Source organism: Fukomys damarensis, unplaced genomic scaffold (genome assembly GCF_012274545.1).
Source record: "Fukomys damarensis isolate Sample0158 unplaced genomic scaffold, DMR_v1.0_HiC HiC_scaffold_14, whole genome shotgun sequence".
In the NCBI taxonomy this organism is placed as follows: domain Eukaryota; kingdom Metazoa; phylum Chordata; class Mammalia; order Rodentia; family Bathyergidae; genus Fukomys; species Fukomys damarensis.
This window is the reverse complement of record NW_022900926.1, coordinates 23,589,070-23,609,647: the sequence shown is the minus strand read 5'-3', so window position 1 is coordinate 23,609,647 and position 20,578 is coordinate 23,589,070. Positions and strand designations below refer to the sequence as shown.

Here is a 20,578-nt window from a genome sequence, read left to right as displayed (position 1 = left end):
CTAAGACTTTATCAGGAATTTTCATCAGTTACAGACTCTTAGAATATAATTCACTTCTAAACTGGAGACAACCTATACATAAATCTGGTTGATGAGTCAAATACTAGTATACAGTTCAAATTTACTAAACTGACCAAAGTTCAAGACTAGAAAAACAAACTCAGCAGTTGAAGATAATTCAAATTTTAAAACCAATTATAAAATACAGTTTATGATTTTTCTAATTTCCTAAGTGTCTTAATTAGGTTCATTGAAATATGTTTTTTTTAAAAAAACAGGGGCCAAAAATGTAGCTCAGTGGGAGAGAAGCTTGCCTAGCACATGTAAGGCCCTAGTTCAAATTGGGATTTGAAAAAAAAAAACAAAAAACTGAAGACATCACAAGAAATCAAGAGCTATTTGGTCAAAAACAATGAAGATATATATATCATCTTAACTACTACTACCAAAACACTGGATATAAAAACATGACACAGCTACTCAAGAAGCTGAGGCAGGCTAATCACACCAAGTTCAAGTCCAGCCCCAGCAACTGAGCAAGATCATCTCAAAATAAAGTTGTTGCTTTTTTTTTTTTTAAAGAGAACTGAGGTATAGCTCAGTAGTATAGCAATTGGCCTAGCTTCTGAGAGGTCCTAGGCTAAAGCACCAGGGAGGAGGAGGGGGAGGGGGAGGAGGAAGAAGAGGAGGAGAAGGAGGAGGAAGAGGAAGAGGAAGAAGAAGATGAAGAAGACGACGATGACAACAGAAAAAAATCTAACAGAGCTAACATATTGGAATGTGATCCAGAAAATAAACAGAACTAAAAATAAATACAAAAAAATATCAAATGCATAATAATGAGGCACCTAGCTGCCAGAGAAAAGTATTTTTTACTGGGAAAAAAAATCAAGTATTTTATTTTCATTAAGAAATAACACTTTTTAAAAAAGAAAGAAATAACTTTAGCTATTAGCATTTTTTTTAGCAAGAAACATTAATAAAACCTGCATTATTTTATGCCAAAGACCACTTGGTACAAATTTTCTACGATGAATGTTATCGTTACGTATATCTAAAATGCACAGATAAATGTTTTGAAAAAAAAAAAAGAGCATTATTCTTCATTAGTTTATTTTCCCAATTTCTAGAAATTATGTTGGTCAGGTATAATTGGCCTTAATAATTCCATTCTACTGACTTCTTTCTCAAGAAGTAGATGTCAGAATCACCAAGGGATCATCTTAAAAACACACCAGCCCTAAGAGACTGATTCAGCAGGTCTGGAGTAAAAGACAGTACCAGTGTTTGTTTTTGTTGTTTGTTGTTTTTGTGTTTTTGGTTTTTTGAGACAGGGTCTCACTATTTATGTGAGACTGACCTGGAACTCACTATGTAGCCCAGGCTGGTCTCAAACTCACAGCAATCCTCCTGCCTCAGCCTCCCAAGTGCTGGGATTACAGGCATGCACCACCACACCCGGCCTGTTTTTGTTGTTTGGTTGTTTGTTTAGTACAAGGGATCCAACTAGGGTCCTTTTGAACTAGGGTCCTTACGCTTGTGATGCAGGTGGTGACTGAGCTAAATCCCAGGCCTGAGCGCCAGTGTTTTAATGATTCTGACTCAGAATCACTGCTATAAGGGATGAATTATGTACTTATTCTATGGACCAAAAGAGCCATTGATAAAATTTTGTCATTGTAGAGCACACAGCCATCAGGAGCAAAAAAGGAAAACTCCATATTCTGTTATTTATTGTAAAGAAAAAGTCAGAGATATGATAAAACTGTCTATTCAAAGAATATGCAACCATACTTGAAAACACATCCTGTATTTATTTTTAAAGCATATTTGTTTTTATGACAGATGGCTTTGAAAATGTATAAAAATAACTTATGTATTAATCCAACCTCATATTTACATGGTCCCATAAAAGATTTCATTTTATTACATTAAGAATGTATTTCAACCACAACCACAGTACTCTCAAAAGTTAGGAATTTTTAAATTTTCTAATAGAAAAGTTTTAGTATTCACCTCCAGAAAAATAATGACATTGGAAAGTATACCAGTAACATTTTAAAATATAATTGTGTCTCAGTTCTGCTATGCCACATATTATAGGAATCATAATCACAGGTGGTGGCATTTTTAAGAGGAAAAAAGCACAAAAATATTTTTTAGGAGAAAATATCTTGTAAAAACTTACAAAGTTGAATGCCAAACAAAAATATCTGAGATTCAACTCCACAATATCAAGTTGCCATATGCACTTTGTAAACATACACTCATTACAAGCTGTCCAACACAAACCCAGTTATCACTAAAAGACATAGTAAAAAACTTTCAGTGCAAAAATATGTATCAACTTAACTTGTATCAACCGACAAGACAATTTTAATAAAAACCACAATTTGAACCCCATAATATAAAGTGATCCTACAAAGACTTCAAATTAATTTAAAATAAAAAGCTCTACAACGGGAACCAGGTTTTCCTTTTGTTACTATTCTCTAGTAAATGCTTTCTTTTGATTAGCTTTTACAATGTCATCAGGAGAGGCTGATTTGAAGTCAAATGGTGTTATTGCTACAAGAGGGCTTATTTCTTTGTCCTTTACATCTTGAACTTGTCTACTATAAAGAAAAGTCTTATAGAGGTCAAGGGTGTGCCGCTTGCAGCTTTTCAGTGGATAACGAAGACACAGTGTTGAAGCAAAAGCTGAAGGTCTAGCAGCAAGAGCCTTGGTCCAAGAGAGAGAAAAAGGTGGTCTCCTAGTCACAGGGCCTTTATTGTTTTTCTTGTTATCCTTAAAACAACTGAAATTTTTTCCTAACTTGGAACTTGGAACTTTAGTTCCTGATAATGGAGCAACTGATTGGTCAACTCTAGGCTTTGTAACAAAATCTGGACTTTTTATCAGGACACTAAGATCAATATCTGAATCTATTCCAGAAGACCTCATTTCGGATAAACTGGGCTCAACAGAATCTTTCTTAATCTGAGTGTCATTTACATCAATGGTTTCTGCAATCAAATCAGAAAGTGACAAATTCTCAAGGTCTCTTGTGGGAGCAGCTTTATGAAATGACAAAGATGACAGAGATCCTGTTAATTCTGATATTCCAGTAGAAGACTGACTGCGATTTGCTAATTGTGACAGGGGAAAGGATCCCAAACTTAGATCTGTGAAACTGGAAGAAGGCTGCTTACAAAAATGAGATAAATTAAAGCTCTGGCTTGGATCGTTTTCTTTGTGTTCCCGAAACAGTTCAGCTAGGGATGGACTTTCACACTGGGAAAATTGCAAACTATCATTTTTTAAAATGTAGTTCTTGGCACTTTGTTCAACTAAAGAAACATTTCCAACTTCAGTCTTTTTACTAGGCTTTAAATTATCAAGAGTTATATTTTCCAATGAGCTAGGTAAGTGCAAAGGATTATTCAAACTTCTCAGGCTGTTTTGTGCTGGAATGTTTTGCAAATCAGTTAGTGAACTGTTTTGAATAAATAAATTGTCTGTTGGGCTCTCTAGCACTAAAGACTTTAAATCTGGTATTCCTTTGAAAGCAAAATTATCTTTAGGAACACATTCAGATGCATGATGTCTTAACAAATCAGCATCTACATTCCTTGAAAGCAAACTTTTCAAACTATCTGTGGAAGATAATCTTGGTGGTGGTTGACTTTTACAAGAATCGCTTGGCATATCATGAATTAGGTCAGCTAATGAAAGCTCTTTTGGTAACTTACATAATTCTAGTTCCTTTTCACTTTTAGGGCTGTCAAGTTTCTTTTTCCTATGAAGTAAATAGTGACTTGGTACAACTGAAGAATTATAAGATCCATATTTTGCTAATGAGCTAGAAAAGTCAAAGGATTTGCTTGTGCAATCCAAATGATTTTCTGATTGAGGATAAGAACTTTCAATATTATCAGCTAAAACTTCAGAGGAAGAAAATAAGACTCCTTACCTTACAAGAGCCATTAATTTTCAGATGAGTATGTTGACACATGCAGAAGACACAGCAACCAAAAGGAAATATGAAATGAGGCATTTAATTACTAAATGGTTCCTTTAAATTATGACATAAATAAACCAATACTTGATCATTACCTAACATTAAATGAACATGCTTAAAAAATCATAACAAAGGAACATCATCTTCCCTTAACAATCTAACATGACACCATATTTTGTTTACTAATATTACAAATGTGAATACCAAGTCAATGTCCTACCATTAACAAAATTAATATGAGATTTTACACAATTGGTCACAACTGTCTCAAATGCAAAATTTTTAAAAATGCAAACAAAAAACTAGGTTCATTTTCTGCTGTATTTCAACACATTAAAAACAAGCATGAGCCAGGCACAGTGGTGGATGCCTTTAATTCACAGCTATTCAGGAAGCTGAGGCATGAGTATCACAAGTTCCAGACCAGCATGGGCAACTTAGCAAGACCCTGTCTTAAAAAATAAAATTTTTAAAAAGCTAGAGCTTTCTGCCACTCAGTGGCAGATAGCTTGCCTAGCATTCCTGGGGGCCTAGTTCAATTTGTAATTTCAATTTGTAATTTGTGAGCTGGGATACATTATTAATTTTGATGACATATTACCGACTCATTCCCATAATGGTCAACTAAAAGTACACACATAACAGTGTCCTTTCCTCACAAGAAATACTTTTATTTCCTGGTAACAGATGATATGCAACTATGTCATAGCAATATTCTAGACCACAGGTTGTAAGAAGTATCAACCTCTTTAACAAATCTTACTAACAGGTATCATACCAATTACTATGACACCTCAGTTCCCAACTAAATTCCAAATATAATCTCGAAAACTATACATTTGAAATTAAATAACTGTATATGGAATGTAATAGTATAATTACAATATTTATAATATTTAATGGCATTTAAATAAAATGGAATATATTTATGCATGCTATAAACATAAAAGGATTTAACATTAAACAGCTAGTTATTAATTTCTATTTCCTATCTCAGTCTGAAAAATTAAAAAGTTTTCTAAGACACAGTAAGGAGGAAAAAAAGGCCTTCTTTTATGTCATTTTACTTCCCCTATATTCTGTCAGTTATTCAAACAAATGGTGGGATGACCCAATACCAGGCTGTGATAGGGAAGGAAACATAGTAAGTACTCAGCTTAAAAATTCACAAACTAGGGCCGGGGATTTAGCTCAGCAGCACCATGCCTGCCCGCTAAGCACAAGGTCCTAAGTTCGATCCCCAGTACAAAAAATTCAAACTAGAAAAATCAATTGGTAATAATGTTAAATGTAACATGAGAGATTTGAATGCTCAAGAAAATTAAATACAGTTTGAGCAAATTAAAGTATTTTTTTAATGCATTAACTAAAACAACAAAAAGAGAAGCAGTAAAGGCATACCTCTTGGTATTTTTCCTGTAGACATTACTCTCCCTCTCTTGTCCTTCAAGTTCTGCACATTATCTTGTTCCAGAACAAATGACAAAGCCTTCTGCACATCAAACTTGCTCCTCAGAACTGCTTCAATCAGTACTTCATCTGGCACAGCGTCTCCCAGTACCTCTCTCATGTGATCAAGGCAGGAATAAAGACGAGCTAGAACAAACAACCACAGTTAAAACTAAATGCTGCTGTGAAAAAGCACTCAATCTTCAAAACTGATGAAAGGGTTTAAAACTAATTCTCCTTTTTCTTGGGCAAAAATTACTTAAAATCCTCTTATTTTATCTAAAATGTATCTGTCTTCCCTATCAGATGAACAATTCCACTAAGAAGTCACTATAATAATATACCTGAATGATACTAAAGTTTGGGGGGAAAAAGTATGAACTGTATGACCTAATACCTATTTTCAGTCCAGGATTACAATACAGGTCTCCTGAACAATACTAATGCTTGAAAAAAGTATACCCCAATACAGTGATGGCAAACTTTTTAGGAGAGCTAGTGCCAAACTGCAACCCAAAATCCTCTTAATTTATCACAAAATGACAACACTGCAATTAAACTTAAATATTGAGGTTTTTGCCTAGAAAAAATAACTTATATCTTTTGTTTTAAAAGAAAAAAACAATATTACATGTGCCACAGATTCACCACCACTGCCCTAGTATCTGATTTCAGACAAGGATGATGACAGTATATGCACTGACCACTTTTTACCTGCATAGAAAGAAAGTCAATGTGAAACTATTTCTAACTTGTTGTTACTCAACACGGGTGAAATTTCCTTAAGGCTAACTTCAGTTTTCTTCAGCCATTCTCAATGACCAAATTCATTCTTAATGACTCTTTAAAAACAAGACAGACAAAAAATAAGGAAGACCAGTAGATTTAAGAAGAGAATAAACATTTATTTTTAAAATAAAAAATTGAGGAGCTGGGGATATAGCTCAGTAGTACAGCACCTGCATGCATGAAACCCTGGGTTCAATCTCCAGCCCCACAAAATAAAACAATGAAATTAAACCTTAAATTGTCTAAATTATTTTTAATTTTAATTATCTATGACACTATTATAAAAATTATTAACAATATTAATGTAAAGTCAATGAGAAGAGAGACTTTGTATTCCTAGAACCTAAAGAGAACCTGGTACCTAGGAGTCAGTAAATGAAAATGAGTGATTATATATGAATTATGAATATACACATTTGGCAATTATATATGTGTATGTGTCTACTTTTTTATATAGAGATAGATATATCTCCATACCACAAACACACATACACAACATAGCTTTTGTACTTTGTTTATTTCACAATAACTGTATGAGCTATATATATCAGGCAAATTCTAATTTATAAAGATAAAAATAAGGGAAACCATAGTATTCCTAAGTTAGCAATAGTCAAACACAGCTGAGGTTGTTTTTTTTTTTTTTTTTTTTTTGGTACCAGGGATCGAATTTGGGACCTTGCACTTGCAAAGCAGGAAGCAGAACCACTGAGCTAAATCCCCAGCCTGCAGCTGAGATTTTTGAATTCCCTACTTCACAAAACCATTTCACAATGCAATTTACAATGCACTTTACACGTACAAGGTATCTACTAGCAATAATTTTTCTTCTTTTGAAAGAGTATTTGATAACTTACTCCATTTTTTAACTATTTCAAATAAAGTCTCAATGTATTTTAAAAATTAATAAATGTATTTAATAATTAATGAATTCAATTTATTATAGGCATTTACTACATGCCTATAATCCCAGCACTTGGGAGGCTAAGGCAGAACCATGAGTTTATGAGGCCAGCCTGGACTACATAGTGAATCTGTATCTCAAAAATAAATAAATAATAAATAAATAAATGCATCAAATAGTTGGGCAATTCTGCTTTGCTTCAATGCAGATTTGTTTTAAAAAGTAAATAAGTGATATTGGGGAAATAATACTTATTTGATGAGTAATGAAAACATGAGTACTGAAACTGGAACAGAATACTTGGCAAAGGGGCTGGAGATTTAGCTCAGTGGTTCTGCTGCCTGCCTCACAAACAGAAGGTCCTGAGTTCAATCCCCGGTACCAAAACAAACAAAAAAACAAAAAACAGAATACCTGGCATAGCTATCATCAGAATTTCTAGTTAATTATAAACTATTTTCTACATATACACAAAGATGCAGTGTACTGAGGAGGTTAAAAGAAGAAGTTACAGTGGTAGAACGGCTTAGTTCACATCCTAGATGCCACTTACTAGCTGGTACAACCTCAGCCAAGTTTTTTTCTGTCTCACTCTCCTCCCCTGTAAAATGAGGACAATAATAATTCTACCTCATAAAGTTGTTGTAAAGATAAAATATATTAAAATTTCATCTTAAAATATTTTATCTTAAAACATTATGAATAGCACCTAGGACACCTGGACAACATTTAGTAAAAGGGAGCCACAATCACTACTGTCGTCATCAGGCAACAACTTAGATATGTCTGGCCAGCTGGAAGGTTAACTTACCTTCTCAAACATAACTCTGAATTTCATTAACACTCTATTCATTGTCCACTGAGACATAAACTTCTACTCTATTCCTATCTCTTATCCCACAATGGTTACAATTAAATAATCCTAAGAAGTTTATGGAATACCTTCTCTACAAACTTGATTAGATTTACAAATGTATTTGCAGAGTTAAGAAAAAAAAATTTTTCTGTCTCTGTTGTCTCTCTTTCTGCTGTCTTGTGTATTTATGCTTTTCAATTTTTTCTTGATTGAACAACTGGTATAAATTTATTGAAATATTCAAAAATCAGCTCACGGATTTCTACATTTTTTGGTTTCAAATTAATTATAAACTTTCCATTTGAAAAACTCTCAGCATGGCACTGCTTAGTAGGTGGTATACTAATATACTTGGCCCTTTCAGCTCTGCTATATCAGTCAATGGCTTGAATGATGCTTGGAACAAAATTATATTTGGAACTTTTTTTATAAAAGAAAGCCAAAGTATAATCATTTTTGTTAAAATGTTTAAAAGAGTTGAAAATAAGTAAACTCAACCAATGATGCTACCATTTAGTTTTATCTTGAAACTTAATTTGCACAGAAGTGAACAATCAGACACTTGTCATTTTGCTCTTAACATTTTGGTAATTAACATCTTTGCAAATAAAGGTATTTCTGTAATCTAATCATGAGCTCCACATAGAGCTCTTGTAACAAATCACTGGAGTTTTTTTCCTATGAAAAACACAAAAGAATGGAACAGTTTTTCAGGTTTTGAAATACTAAACAATATCTATACAACCAATTTTACAATCACACAGCTAAATATAGTACTCACAAAATATATTTAAGTGTAAATTTTCTCTGAAGATATGATATGCATGTATCATTATTATCCAGTCACCATTATGAACAATCACAGTAAAATTCAAAAACTATTATATTTGACTATTAATCATTTTCTAGTAAACAACATACATATATAACTTTTTACTATACCTTGATCAAATCCACTTAGCTGTTGGTGTGAAAGAGAATTAGAAGAATCTTTCAGATCGTCATAACAACACTCTTCTACAGGCTCAACAACTGAAGGTTTATCACGTTGTGAATAAATAAACTGTGCAGCTAGAAAATACAAGGGTTGAAGATTGCTGTAGTGTAAACTGTTTAAGTTTTTACACAGGTTAATGAAAAAATTTAAGATTCTGATCTACCATTTACAACCAGTGATCTACATTTCATAAATAATGGATAAAAACAAAACCAGGGCCAGGGATTTGGCTCAGTGAGCACTGCACCTGCCTCACAAGTTCAAGGTCCCAAGTTCAATCCCAGGTACCAAAAAAAAAAACTAAAATAAAATATATCCAAAATATTGTTCAAATGCCCCCACAGTACTAGTTTTTAATAGTTTATGTTCTTCATTCTTTTCCCTAATCTACAAGACCCTTTCACCAAATTCTCCTTTCTCCCCTTCTTGTACATGTCAAAAGAATATTCTATCTTATAAATTCTCTAAGAGGATCATTTTTTTCAGGTAAAATTTCTTTTTTTTTTTTTTTTTTTGGTTTTTTGAGACAGGGTCTCACTATGTAGTTGAGACTGACCTGGAACTCACTATGTAGCCCAGGGTGATCTCAAACTCACAGTGTTCCTCCTGCCTCAGCCTCCCAAGTGCTGGGATTACAGGCATGCGCCACCACACCCGGCTCAGGTAAAATCTTGAGATGCATTATATAATCAAAAGGCATCTTAGCATTAATATTTAGATTAACAGCCTTCTAAAGTGCTCTATAAGGTAACGATATGTTTTAAAAGCCAAGGCATCTTACATTTATTATAATCTAGAAGTACTAGCCCAGGTGTGGTTGGTGCATGCCTGTAATCGCAACTGCTCCAGTGAACGAGGCTGGGTAGAGGATCGAAAAGTTCCCACCATGGGCAACATAGTATGATCCTATAATCTGTTTAGCCTAAAATTAACAAATATATCCCCTCCAACTTCCTCTCTTACCTTTAGCTGTAGGAAGAAACCTAAGATACATCAAAACATTAAAAGAAATAAATCAGATACTTCCCTCAAGGAGTTTCACTTAGGAAATACTACCAGGGAAGAAATCCTTAAAGCACCAGCGTAGGAGCTAATTTCTCTAAGGGGTTTCCAAATACCACTAGGACCTCCCTCCTACATAAATCTAACCCAAAAACCTGTACTACAGTATGGATACAAAAGTTGTAAGGGTTGGGTTTGCCAGGGAGGGAAGCAGGGTAGGAAGAGTCCCACAGGAAAAAGAGCCACTAGGAGGGGCGGGAAGAAGCAATCCAAACCTTTGAAGTTGAAATGACAGCCCAAAAGGCAGAAAATAAAATAAAAATTAAATGACAGAAAAACAAAGTTGAGGGAAAAGTACAAAATGTTACTCTAAAATTTTAAATCACAAACTTTGATGGAGTGCTTTCCAAGAAAGGATACCCATAGTGTTTTTTTTAACTTAAGGCATTTTGACAAACATAAAAGTTCAAAGAATTTAATACCTAAACAACTGAAACTCCCTAAAATTGTTTCCTAAACATCTTGAAATGAAAATTATATCGACGTTCATTAAAGATACAGCTCTCAAGGTTCTTCTCTAGAGATTCTGATACAGTGGTGCCGGAATGGATCAGGAAATTTGTATTTTAACAATTTCTCCCAGTTGAGTCATACCATCATGGACTCTTTGTACATACTCTCAGGAATTCCTACAAGCTTCCCTTTCATCTGTCCTAGCTGTGGTCCGTTTTGCATATTGTCATCAGTTACCTGCCTAAAATACTATCTCCCTTACTCAAATACCCACTTATTGGGGTATTGATACCACAAACACAAAATTAAAAATAACTTCCAGAGTCTTGTTCTTATTTCCATTCCTAGCCCTCTCCTGCTACAACTTGCATGAATCTTAGGAATCCCCCAAAACAAGCCTCACATAGAGGCCATTGGTTAAACAATGTTCTCTTCTTCTATCGATGTCAATCCCCCAAATTTTCCAGCCCCAATCCCACTTCCTGCCAGAGCCTTCCCAGTCTTCCAGTCAGGATTATGGTTTCTACCCACCAGAGGTAGTAACAACCTGTGCAAACAAGATGGTAAGAAGGGTTTTTTTACACATAAACTGATGCTCAATAAAGGCTGAACCAAGAATAGACCAAATGTGGATTGAACCACTAATATTCTTTGAAATAAAATATATAATCATTCAAATAAAGTTTTATACATAAGTTATCCCCACTTTTGACACATATTCAATATCAAAAATGTGTAAAATTTAGAAAATGTGTGTGTGTGTGTGTGTGTGTGTGTGTGTGTGTGTTACTGAGGCTGATCCCCCAAGGCCTCATTCATTCTAGGCAAGTACTATATGACTGAGCTACATCCTATACTTCTTTATTTTGGTACCAGGGGGTCAAACTCAGGACCTTGCGCTTGCAAGGCAGGCAGCAGCACCACTGAGCTAAATCCCTGGCGGGCGGGGGGGGGGGGCTAAGCTACCCTGGCTACCCTTGATCTTGTGATCCTTCTGCCTCAGCCTCCCAAGAAGCTGAGTTTACTGTCATGAATCACAACATTTGGCTAGAAATTACTTTTTCATCAAGAAAATTATGCTTAGAACTAAAAAAATTATACATGTGCTGATAAATTTTATGGAAAAATTCATACTAATTGGTAAAGTAACTCAGTTACCAAACTTCACTAGACCATGAGTATAATAATCTCTTTAATGACGTAGTTGCTTCTTTTTTTGTGCCACTTTGAAGTTACTTTATTTTAGCAATACAAAACATCTTAAAGGAGATAAATAAAAAACAAAATACACAGGCAAAATTTTACTTCCTAAGCATCTCAAACTTATCCTTGTTTCATTAATCCTTAAGATAAATGAAACTCTTCTGAAAAGTATTCAGTCACCAACGTTATTAATAGAAATACAAATCAATTTCACAAAGAAGCAAAAGAATCCTTTGCAGCAAATCCTACTGATTTGTTACAGCAAGCTGCTTAATAGAAAGTATAGAAAACTATTCACTTTTACGGGCAATTACTTGAAAATATACTGCTAAAGAGGATGTTACAATTCTGTAAATATTTTTAACAATAAATCTAAATTCAGAAGCTTTTGCTAAATACCAGTTTGTCAAAGAAGAAACTCAAAACCATTTAACTATCTCCTGCTTCGATGTCAGCTGACGTCTTGATGCGTAGACAAGTAACTCAATCAGATCTGCCAGAATACGAACACATGAAAGACACACATCAATACCTATGAGAGACATGAATAAACTCTGATCTTGTCCTCTAAAAAACTAGCTAAAAGCAAATCTTAGGAAAATACCTTTGAAAGGTCTGATATTCGTACTATTAACTCATTACTCAAGATTAAACGTATTTACCCAAATAAGACCACATAAAGGAGTGTGTTAATCTACAATAGTATGGTGCCTTTCAGAAATCACTCTACAGGGAATCTATAGGGTTTCACTCTTAAACAATATCTTGACTCTGGTAAACCTCTGGAAGTCTTCCACCAAATCCAATGCTACCACTCTTGGCCTAAACAAATGGTCTCCAAACCAAGCCATGGGCACAGTGTAGTGGACTTGCTAAAACAGTTGCTGTGCCTTGCTACAAGTTTGACTCCTGGGTAATACACCAAAACTGCCTCTTTTTTTTTTTTTGGTACCAGGGATCGAACTCAGGCCCTTGCACTTGCAAGGCAGGTGCCGGACAACTGAGCTAAAACTCTGAAGTGATACTGATGGTACAGAAACCACACTTTCAGAACACAGTTTTAGACTGGCACATGCTATAATCCCAGCACTCGAGAGGCAGAGGCAGGAGGATCAAGTGCAAGGCCAGCCTGGGCTACACAGAGAGTTCAGGGCCAGCCTGAACTATAAAGTGAGACTCTGTCTCACCCCCACCCCACAAAAAGAGCACAATTCTAAACAGCCTGTCTCCTCTAGATAAGTGTTAAGTCTCCCACCTCATCTATCTAAAGTCACTTATGTGCCTCCTCCAATCCTATTTGCCATGTAAAAGAGATGTTTTTTAAAAATCAATTCTAATATTACACATGTAAACAAGCCATGCTCCCCCATGAACACAGAATGTGAGTCATGAAGACAGTGCTACCAGGCCTCATTTTGTTGCCTCTAAAAATGTGAGTTAACTCACCAACTGTGATGCTGAACTGTAGAAGCCTCAAAGGGAAAATGCATAAGGGGTTCCTTGGAAAAAGTTCATTTTTTTTCTTTTTATTGGAATAGAGAATGGGGTCCTCACTGTGTAGCTCCGGCTGGCCTCAGTCTCCCAAGTAATGGGATTACAGGTGTGTACCACATGCCCATCTGTTGAGATTTCTTTTATTCCTTAATCTACAAACAGCCCTCCTTGAGGTCCCTCGATCAGAAGTTCTAAAGGAATGATGTTTATAAGCTGCCTTTCAGCTTCCAACCCACATCTGCATCAACCTTGTAATGCTGGGGTTAACGTCTCTACAAAGCACAGTTCTTCTCTGACAGCTTGCTCCTCTTTAGGAATGTTAGCGAAGGAAGGTACACGCTCCCTCCTTTGTTTCCTGTACGAGTCAGTCTTACCCTGATAATAGTTCAACTGGAAGAAGCAGCTTGTTCCAGTTAACAGCAATTAATATCGGTTTTCAGTTCTTCCAAAATTTCCAGAACCAGCATCAACTTGCCCTTTCACTCCCGTCTCCACAACCAGCCACATTAGAACCCTTTCTTCAAAAGGCTGAATCTCAGCTTCAAAGGGTCCCTGCAGAGGCACTTGCATCAGCCAGGCAATGACTCTCTACCTGGAGGTCCCTCCTGTGAACTTCAGAGGCAAAGGAGCAAAGCAGAACCCTCTCCCTGTGGTCTAAGCCACAGCTTCACGAGGTGGCCACAGCTTCTAAGACACTGGTTTCAACCTCGCCTGCATGTTTCCCTAAGAATTAGCCATGGTAAATACTCCCTGAAGTTAGGACCTTCTTGAAATTTTGGTTGTCCTTTTTCCATTTTTGCTCTGTCATTCCAGGTAAACAACTTATATATTAAATACCTTGTAGAAACTGGTACAATTTTTGTCTGTTAGGCCAGATTCCCAACTAATCTCTGTGAAACACTGAAGAAAGAGGGGAAAGGCCATGATTAGGCTCAATGAGAAAAGTACTTGACCCTAAACACAGGCCTATATATAAAAAGCCTCTCATGTAGCAGACTAACATGCAGCAGGAAAAGATGACAGGAAGAAGTACAAAAGGCAAGTGCTAGAGAATCTATGACTTTATAAATTTAAAAAAAGTAAGTCAGAAGAAATATATTTAGTCTTCAAGGACTAAAAATAGTATTAAAGCACGTACAATTTATAGGAAAGCCCAGCAGACTACAGAGTAAGTAAGATATAAAGGATTGGAAATGCCTCATTGAGTATCCATGTGGTTTTGCTTTGCCTATGGGTCTATTTCTTAGGTCTGTGATAAAGTATTACAAGACAGCAAAAAGTATAAAAAACCTAATTAACTGTTTTATAACTTTACATATTAGAATATCCTAGGGATATGTACTACTCCTGTGTGAATAGCTTAGCAAATGAGTATGACTTCAGGCATGTTTAGAGGTGTCAGACCAAGACAGATCCATCTACCCTAAGTGCTCCTAAAGTGTTGGAAGAAATTTGTATTTAAAATCCCAGGAGTTTTGAAGCTGTCACTGTCTGCCCATAATTCAAATAGAGATAAAAGAATTGTAGGCAGATAGGCTGACTAGATTAAGCATCAATTTTTTAAAAAAGGGCTATTTTGAAGACAAAGACAACCTCAGTAAAGTGACCTGGATGGGTTATGAAGGGATGACATGTGAAATTCCCTAAATAAAAATTTATTTAATTAACCCACTTTCAGTCCTACTTCTCTTCATAGAAGCTATCTTTCTCTCAATAAATTCTTCCTGCTCTTAAAAAAAATTTAATTAAAAAAAGATGTCTTAGAGTTTTAAAGGATGTCTTAGACTTTTCAAGGTGCTGCAATAAAATACCATATAAAAATAGTTTATAAACAACAGAAATTTATTTTCATAGTTCTGGAGACTACAAAGTCCAAGAGCAAGGCCAAGACTGCCTCACAGATAATGCCTACACTTGCTGTATCTTTACATGGTGAAAGGGCAAAGGGAGTGTCTCTAGTTCTTGTTCTTATACAGTACTGGGGATTGGACTCAATGAGTAATGTTAATTATATTAAGCTTTTATTCTCCTAGAAAATGAGTTTTCTAAATTAGATTCATGTCATACCTAATTATTGGTAAACTGTACCCCCATTTAATACTGTATTAAAATTTAACAGGGCATTTTCACCTATTCTTTATACAATAAGCTGAAATTTAAAGACACATATGGTTAGAGAAATACATGAAAGGTAAAAAAATTCAGCCTTTATGGGAAAGAACATAAGTGTTTTCTCTATATGGTGACAGAGAAAAAAATCTCTGAAAAATTAGATAGAAGACATAGCTGATGTAGAATCACACAGGAATTCAAATTCTAAATCTGTGGCTCTACCAGAAGTTTGAAGTACATATTTTTGGTTTACTTACCAAACTATGTAAGAGTAGATAAACTAAAGTACTAAAAATCACACCGTAATCTATAACTATGTACATCAAGTAAAGAAAACTATTGTATGAAAAGCAAAGTCTTATTTCTAATATTTAAAATGTCCTTGAAAATATAAAATTAACTGCCGTCTGCCTCCAGAGATATTAGAATTTCATTATCAACCAAATTACCATTCTAACACCTTTAGATTAATTGTATCTTGCAAAGAATACTAGAAAAACCAGTCTTCAGCATTTTTTTCAAATTGTTTAAAACTATGCCAGGGGATTTAGCTCAGTGGCGCCTCACCTGCCTCACAAGCACAAGGTCCTGAGTTCAATCCCTGGTTCCAAAAAAAACTGTTTAAAACTAAACGATGGAATCAAAAGTTTAAAAACTATTCATGGGCAAAGAAATGATTATACATTACCTTTAAAAATTAATATATATGTAGCTTTTAAAATGTTACATATTCTTTTTAAATGTTAAGTATTATGGAACACTCTGGTCCTAGCGTTGACAACAATATTCACAAGAATCAAAGAAATCAAGTTATTTTTTAAAATTCACCTGTCGATGGCGAAATACAATAATCATCCTCTACAGACTGGCCATAGAGATCATCATCTTCAAAATCTAAAACAAAAACAAGAGATAAATTCATTTACAAGTTCTTTTTATATTCTTTCTTATTAATGAAGAAGTACCTGAGTTCTCTACAAAGTTAAATCATCAAAACTTAAAGAACCTAGGTCTACTTTCCAAAAAATTCTAAGAATTTCACCTACAAAGTAGGTACTCACTGATATTTTATATTTATAAAGACATACATAGTTCTTCCATATTTAAGTTGACTGAGTTTTAAGTTTTCATCTCACATTATCAAAAAACTAACTTGAACTATCTTTCCAAAGTTGACAAACACTTAAGCCATTCACCTATTTTTTTTTTCCAGCAAATGCTCTCCATAACCAAAGCCCTTCTTTACCACAGTGACCACAGGGAAAGGAGGGAGAGAGGGAAGAAAGGAGAGAGAGAGAGAGAGAGAGAGAGAGAGAGAGAGAGAGAGAGATCTGTCTCAGAACAGGAAAGTAGTTTTTCTTCATGTACAGCTAGGTAACCTTTCCATGAACCAGATAAATACTTTGTGCTCACTTGGTTAACAGTTATTAGGCCCTTGTTCTTACTTAATGGAAAATGCTCTCTGCCTAGATTTTCCTAAGGCTCTCTCTTTCTCCCAGTTAAACTTGCAGCTTAAATGTCACTTCTTTGCAGAAATCTTCCCAATCCACTCTGGGCAATGTGGCAAGCCCTCCTGCTACCTTTACCTTGTAGCACACTCCTCCGATTTACTGTCTTCAAAGCACCACACCTATTTCACTCCATGAAACTATCAGTTCCTTCAGAGCAAGAACTGTTTTAGCCAACTACCTGGCACATATTTGGCATTAATATGTATGTAAACGTATCCACTGATTCAGCAAAATAGTAACTCCAATCCAGAGAGAGAGAGAGAGAGAGAGAGAGAGAGAGGGAGTGAGGGAGAGAGAGGAAGAGGGACGAAGAGAGACAGAGAGAGAGACGGGGAGAAAAGTGGGAGCAGGCCTTTGGGGCAAAAATGAGCAAATTCTCAGTTCTCTCCAAACCAAATTCTGACAGAGAACACAGATAAGTACGCAGACAATAACAAGACCATATCGTGTTCAATATGAGAAACACTTGGCAACTGGATAAAGATGTGGTTTTTCTATAAAATGGAGTACTACTCAGCCATAAAGAATGAGAAACTAGAGTCATTCATAGGAAAATGGATGCATATTGAGGCCATACTCTTAAGTGAAATAAATAAGATACATGTGTAAATACCAAATAGTTTCTCTGGTGTGAAAAACTAAAAGTGCTAATAAGTTCCAAATTGTATAACTGAGAATGTGAAATAGGAAGAAAAGGGTTAAAGGTATAGGGGAAATGGGAAGGGTAGGGGAAAGGAAATAATGGCAAAGAAAAAATATGAGAAAAGGAAAAATACGGAAACAAAGTCTTTGTAAATAGGGGAGCACCAAGAGGGTGAAGGGAGGGCAGGGGTATGGGGAAAGATGAGAACCAAGATCTGTCAGGTAAGGGTACAAGATCCCAATGATGAATGTAACTGTACTGTATATTTAAAAAGTACCAATAAACTCAACAAAAGAGGGGGAGGGGAACACTGGGCAATTTGGGAAGATATATATGAACAAAATTAGAATTAGTAACAAGAAGGCTAAGAAAAGACCTCCAAGAATGTAACATCCAAACCACAAAAACAAGAGTTAGCCTCTCCCCTCCACCCCTTCACCCTCCACTTTGGATCTCTGAAACACAGTCTCACTGTGAAGCCTAGGCTGGCCTCAAACACTCACTCACAATCTTCCTGCCTGTCTCTCAAGCACTGGGATTACACGCATGTGCCACTATAACCAACCTAATTAGTCAATTTTTGAGTGTCTTCATGGAGCAGAGACAGCATGTGAAAGGCTGAGACCAAATGTTGTAGCAGAAAACAACATGTATCAGCAAATAAATGAGTGACTACTCACAACCAGGTATTTTTAGGTATTAAAACAAGAATTGTTTTTACTAGGTCAGTTTGTCAATACTGAAATTAACTTGGGCTGGGGATTGAGCTCAGTGGCACAGGGCCTGCCTTACAAACACAAGGTCCTGAGTTCAATCCCAGGTACCAGAAAAAAAAATTGACCCTGAAGTGCTACAACTAAAATAAATAAATAAATGAATGAATGAATGAATGAATGATCTCCTGCAGTCTTGGTAAAGTGATTTGTTTCTACATCCAAAATTTGGAGTGTTTATTAAACAGAAGACATGCCAGCTACAAGGCTAAGTATAAAATTTAAAGCAGAACTTTCAAACTAGTAGCTGAGGCAGTCACATAAAGTATTACCCAAATTACAAAGAAAAAACAAAGTGTGGGTTAAAAATAGGAACCAATCATTTTAGAACATAGACTGTAATGGGGTTCAAATACTTTTTTGAATTTTTGCATTATTAGTCTGAGAACCCAAGGAAAAGCTTAACTGGAAAAAAGAGAAACTGGGCCCCAAAGATGAGTGCATTTTATAAGCAAGAAAAACGGATGAACTTCATTTACTATAGGACAACCTGGTTATGATGTCACCAACTGTTCCAAAGAAACATGACAATCTGACCTCAGGTGAGAAAATATTAGCACTCATTCCCTGCTGCCGAGCACCTCTCATCTAGCAAGCTTTAGTTACCACAGAATCCTGCTTAAACCCTCAGCCCATGCTCACAGCACTGTCATTACTTCTGTAGCATTACTCATACTCTAATCACTGTTACTTCTATCTCCTCAGAGACAGCCTCAGTATCTTAATGCTATTCTCCAACCTCAGAACAGTACTCGAAGCCCTCAATTATCACTGATTGAGAAAATGATGACTATTAAAGAAATAACAATAACACGATTTCATATTTGCAAAATTCTCTCTCAGTCTAAAGTTATTTCTCAGGTGTTAAGTGGCCTCTATGCCAGTATTTACAGACATTACAATACTTACTGAAAAGGGCCTCCATTCTAAAATGAATACCAAAAAATTAATGTATGCCAGGTATATTGGTTCAGTCTCCAAATGTAGCCCCCCATCACCAATAGAGCACACTAATGTTCCAGAATAATCTAGTGTAAATAACCACCCATAATTTAAACACTACATGCTCTGCACTTTACAGAGCAATAGGCCTTTATTCCTATCCTGCATTAGTACATATTGTTTATATTTTTAGTTTCTATGATGTTTGGTGATGCCTATAATTGTCTACTGCATGATGTGCTCCTAAAACTTCTAACTCCGTTTAAACTCCGAGGACATTCATATAAACATTTTTCTTTATTTCACTTTTTAAATCAATGTTCTCCTTCGTGACTTTTCCTCTACTGTTTATTTCCATTTCAATATACATTTATATTGAGCATTACCAGCCAAAACCTGAGCAAACGCCTCAAGATTATCTGATGGAACTGTTGTTTTGCCTTTTTTACATGTATCTTTTCTGTCAATTTGAAATGCGTTGAAAAACAAATCAGCTCAAGTTAGATTCTACTAAAAACATATGAACATAAGAAAATATTTAACATGTAAATATTGTATAACACGGTTACAGCAGATTAGCTGAATATACACACGAAGTCAATTTCTTTTACAAGAAAGTTTCATGAACATTTCTGAAATGGAATTCTAGGAAGAGGAGTTAGAAGGAGGCACACGAGTATCCAGCCTCGAAAAAGACAATGGAACAATTATGTCTATGTACCTAATAGCACAGGATCCCAAATTCGCCAAATATCCTGCCCATATGTTGTATGGCACCTCCCTCTTCCTAAATAAGATCAGAGCAGAAACTACAACTAGCTACCATTCGCTGGCATTCAAATGATCTGTTACTTTCCCCAATCTGGGGCCGCCCGGAATATCAGCCCGGGTCACTGTGGAAAAGAATCATTAATGGAAGCATATGCCAAACAGTCTGGGATCCCAGCTGAATTGCGAAAATGTGCCGGCGTGGTCCTGCCACCTACCTTCATCGTAGTTATAGCCTCGGACATTCCGATGCCGGGCCATGATGGCAGAGAGGGTGCCTGCCACAATCCCTTCCAAAATACTTAGTTCAGATACTCATAAGGCGCCAACTACGACCTGGAGACCACATACACGCCATTTTGGCTTCCGGCAAGCCGGGGCGACGAGCGCTTGCGCACGCGCGACGTCGTTTTGCGCACTGCGCGACGGCAACCTCTCAGGGTCATAGAGCTCCTCCCTGGGGACGCTTGCGCACTTGAGAATGCGGGGCCTGGGGGGAGGGGCGGAAAGGTAAATTTGGCGTGGCCGGATCTAGGGCAGCTTGACTGAAGAGGATCAAAGTCGGGAAATTCCGCCACCTACAATTTAGTTTGCACTAAATGTTGAGAGCGGGAGCCTTAG

The 20,578-nt window shown here is 36.0% G+C and overlaps 1 protein-coding gene across 3 annotated transcripts in view; it reads right to left on the bottom strand.

The window, feature by feature from the left end:
• Hbs1l (HBS1 like translational GTPase) overlaps window positions 1-20,373 on the bottom strand; it is a 78,133-nt gene extending 57,760 nt beyond the window's left edge. The window contains exons 1-5 of one of the 3 annotated variants that reach the window (XM_010626539.3): window positions 20,176-20,373; window positions 16,149-16,214; window positions 8,942-9,070; window positions 5,403-5,597; window positions 1,969-3,948 (exon numbers count right to left, since the gene is read on the bottom strand). In XM_010626539.3, the coding sequence (XP_010624841.1) occupies window positions 2,486-3,948; window positions 5,403-5,597; window positions 8,942-9,070; window positions 16,149-16,214; window positions 20,176-20,218 (1,896 nt within the window). In that variant the 5' untranslated portion in view covers window positions 20,219-20,373 and the 3' untranslated portion in view covers window positions 1,969-2,485. Of the gene's footprint in view, window positions 1-1,968; window positions 3,949-5,402; window positions 5,598-8,941; window positions 9,071-16,148; window positions 16,215-20,175 lie in introns of those variants that run through there. The other 2 variants (XM_010626538.3, XM_010626537.2) reach the window with 2 other exon arrangements.
• Between the last annotated feature and the right edge of the window lie 205 nt (window positions 20,374-20,578).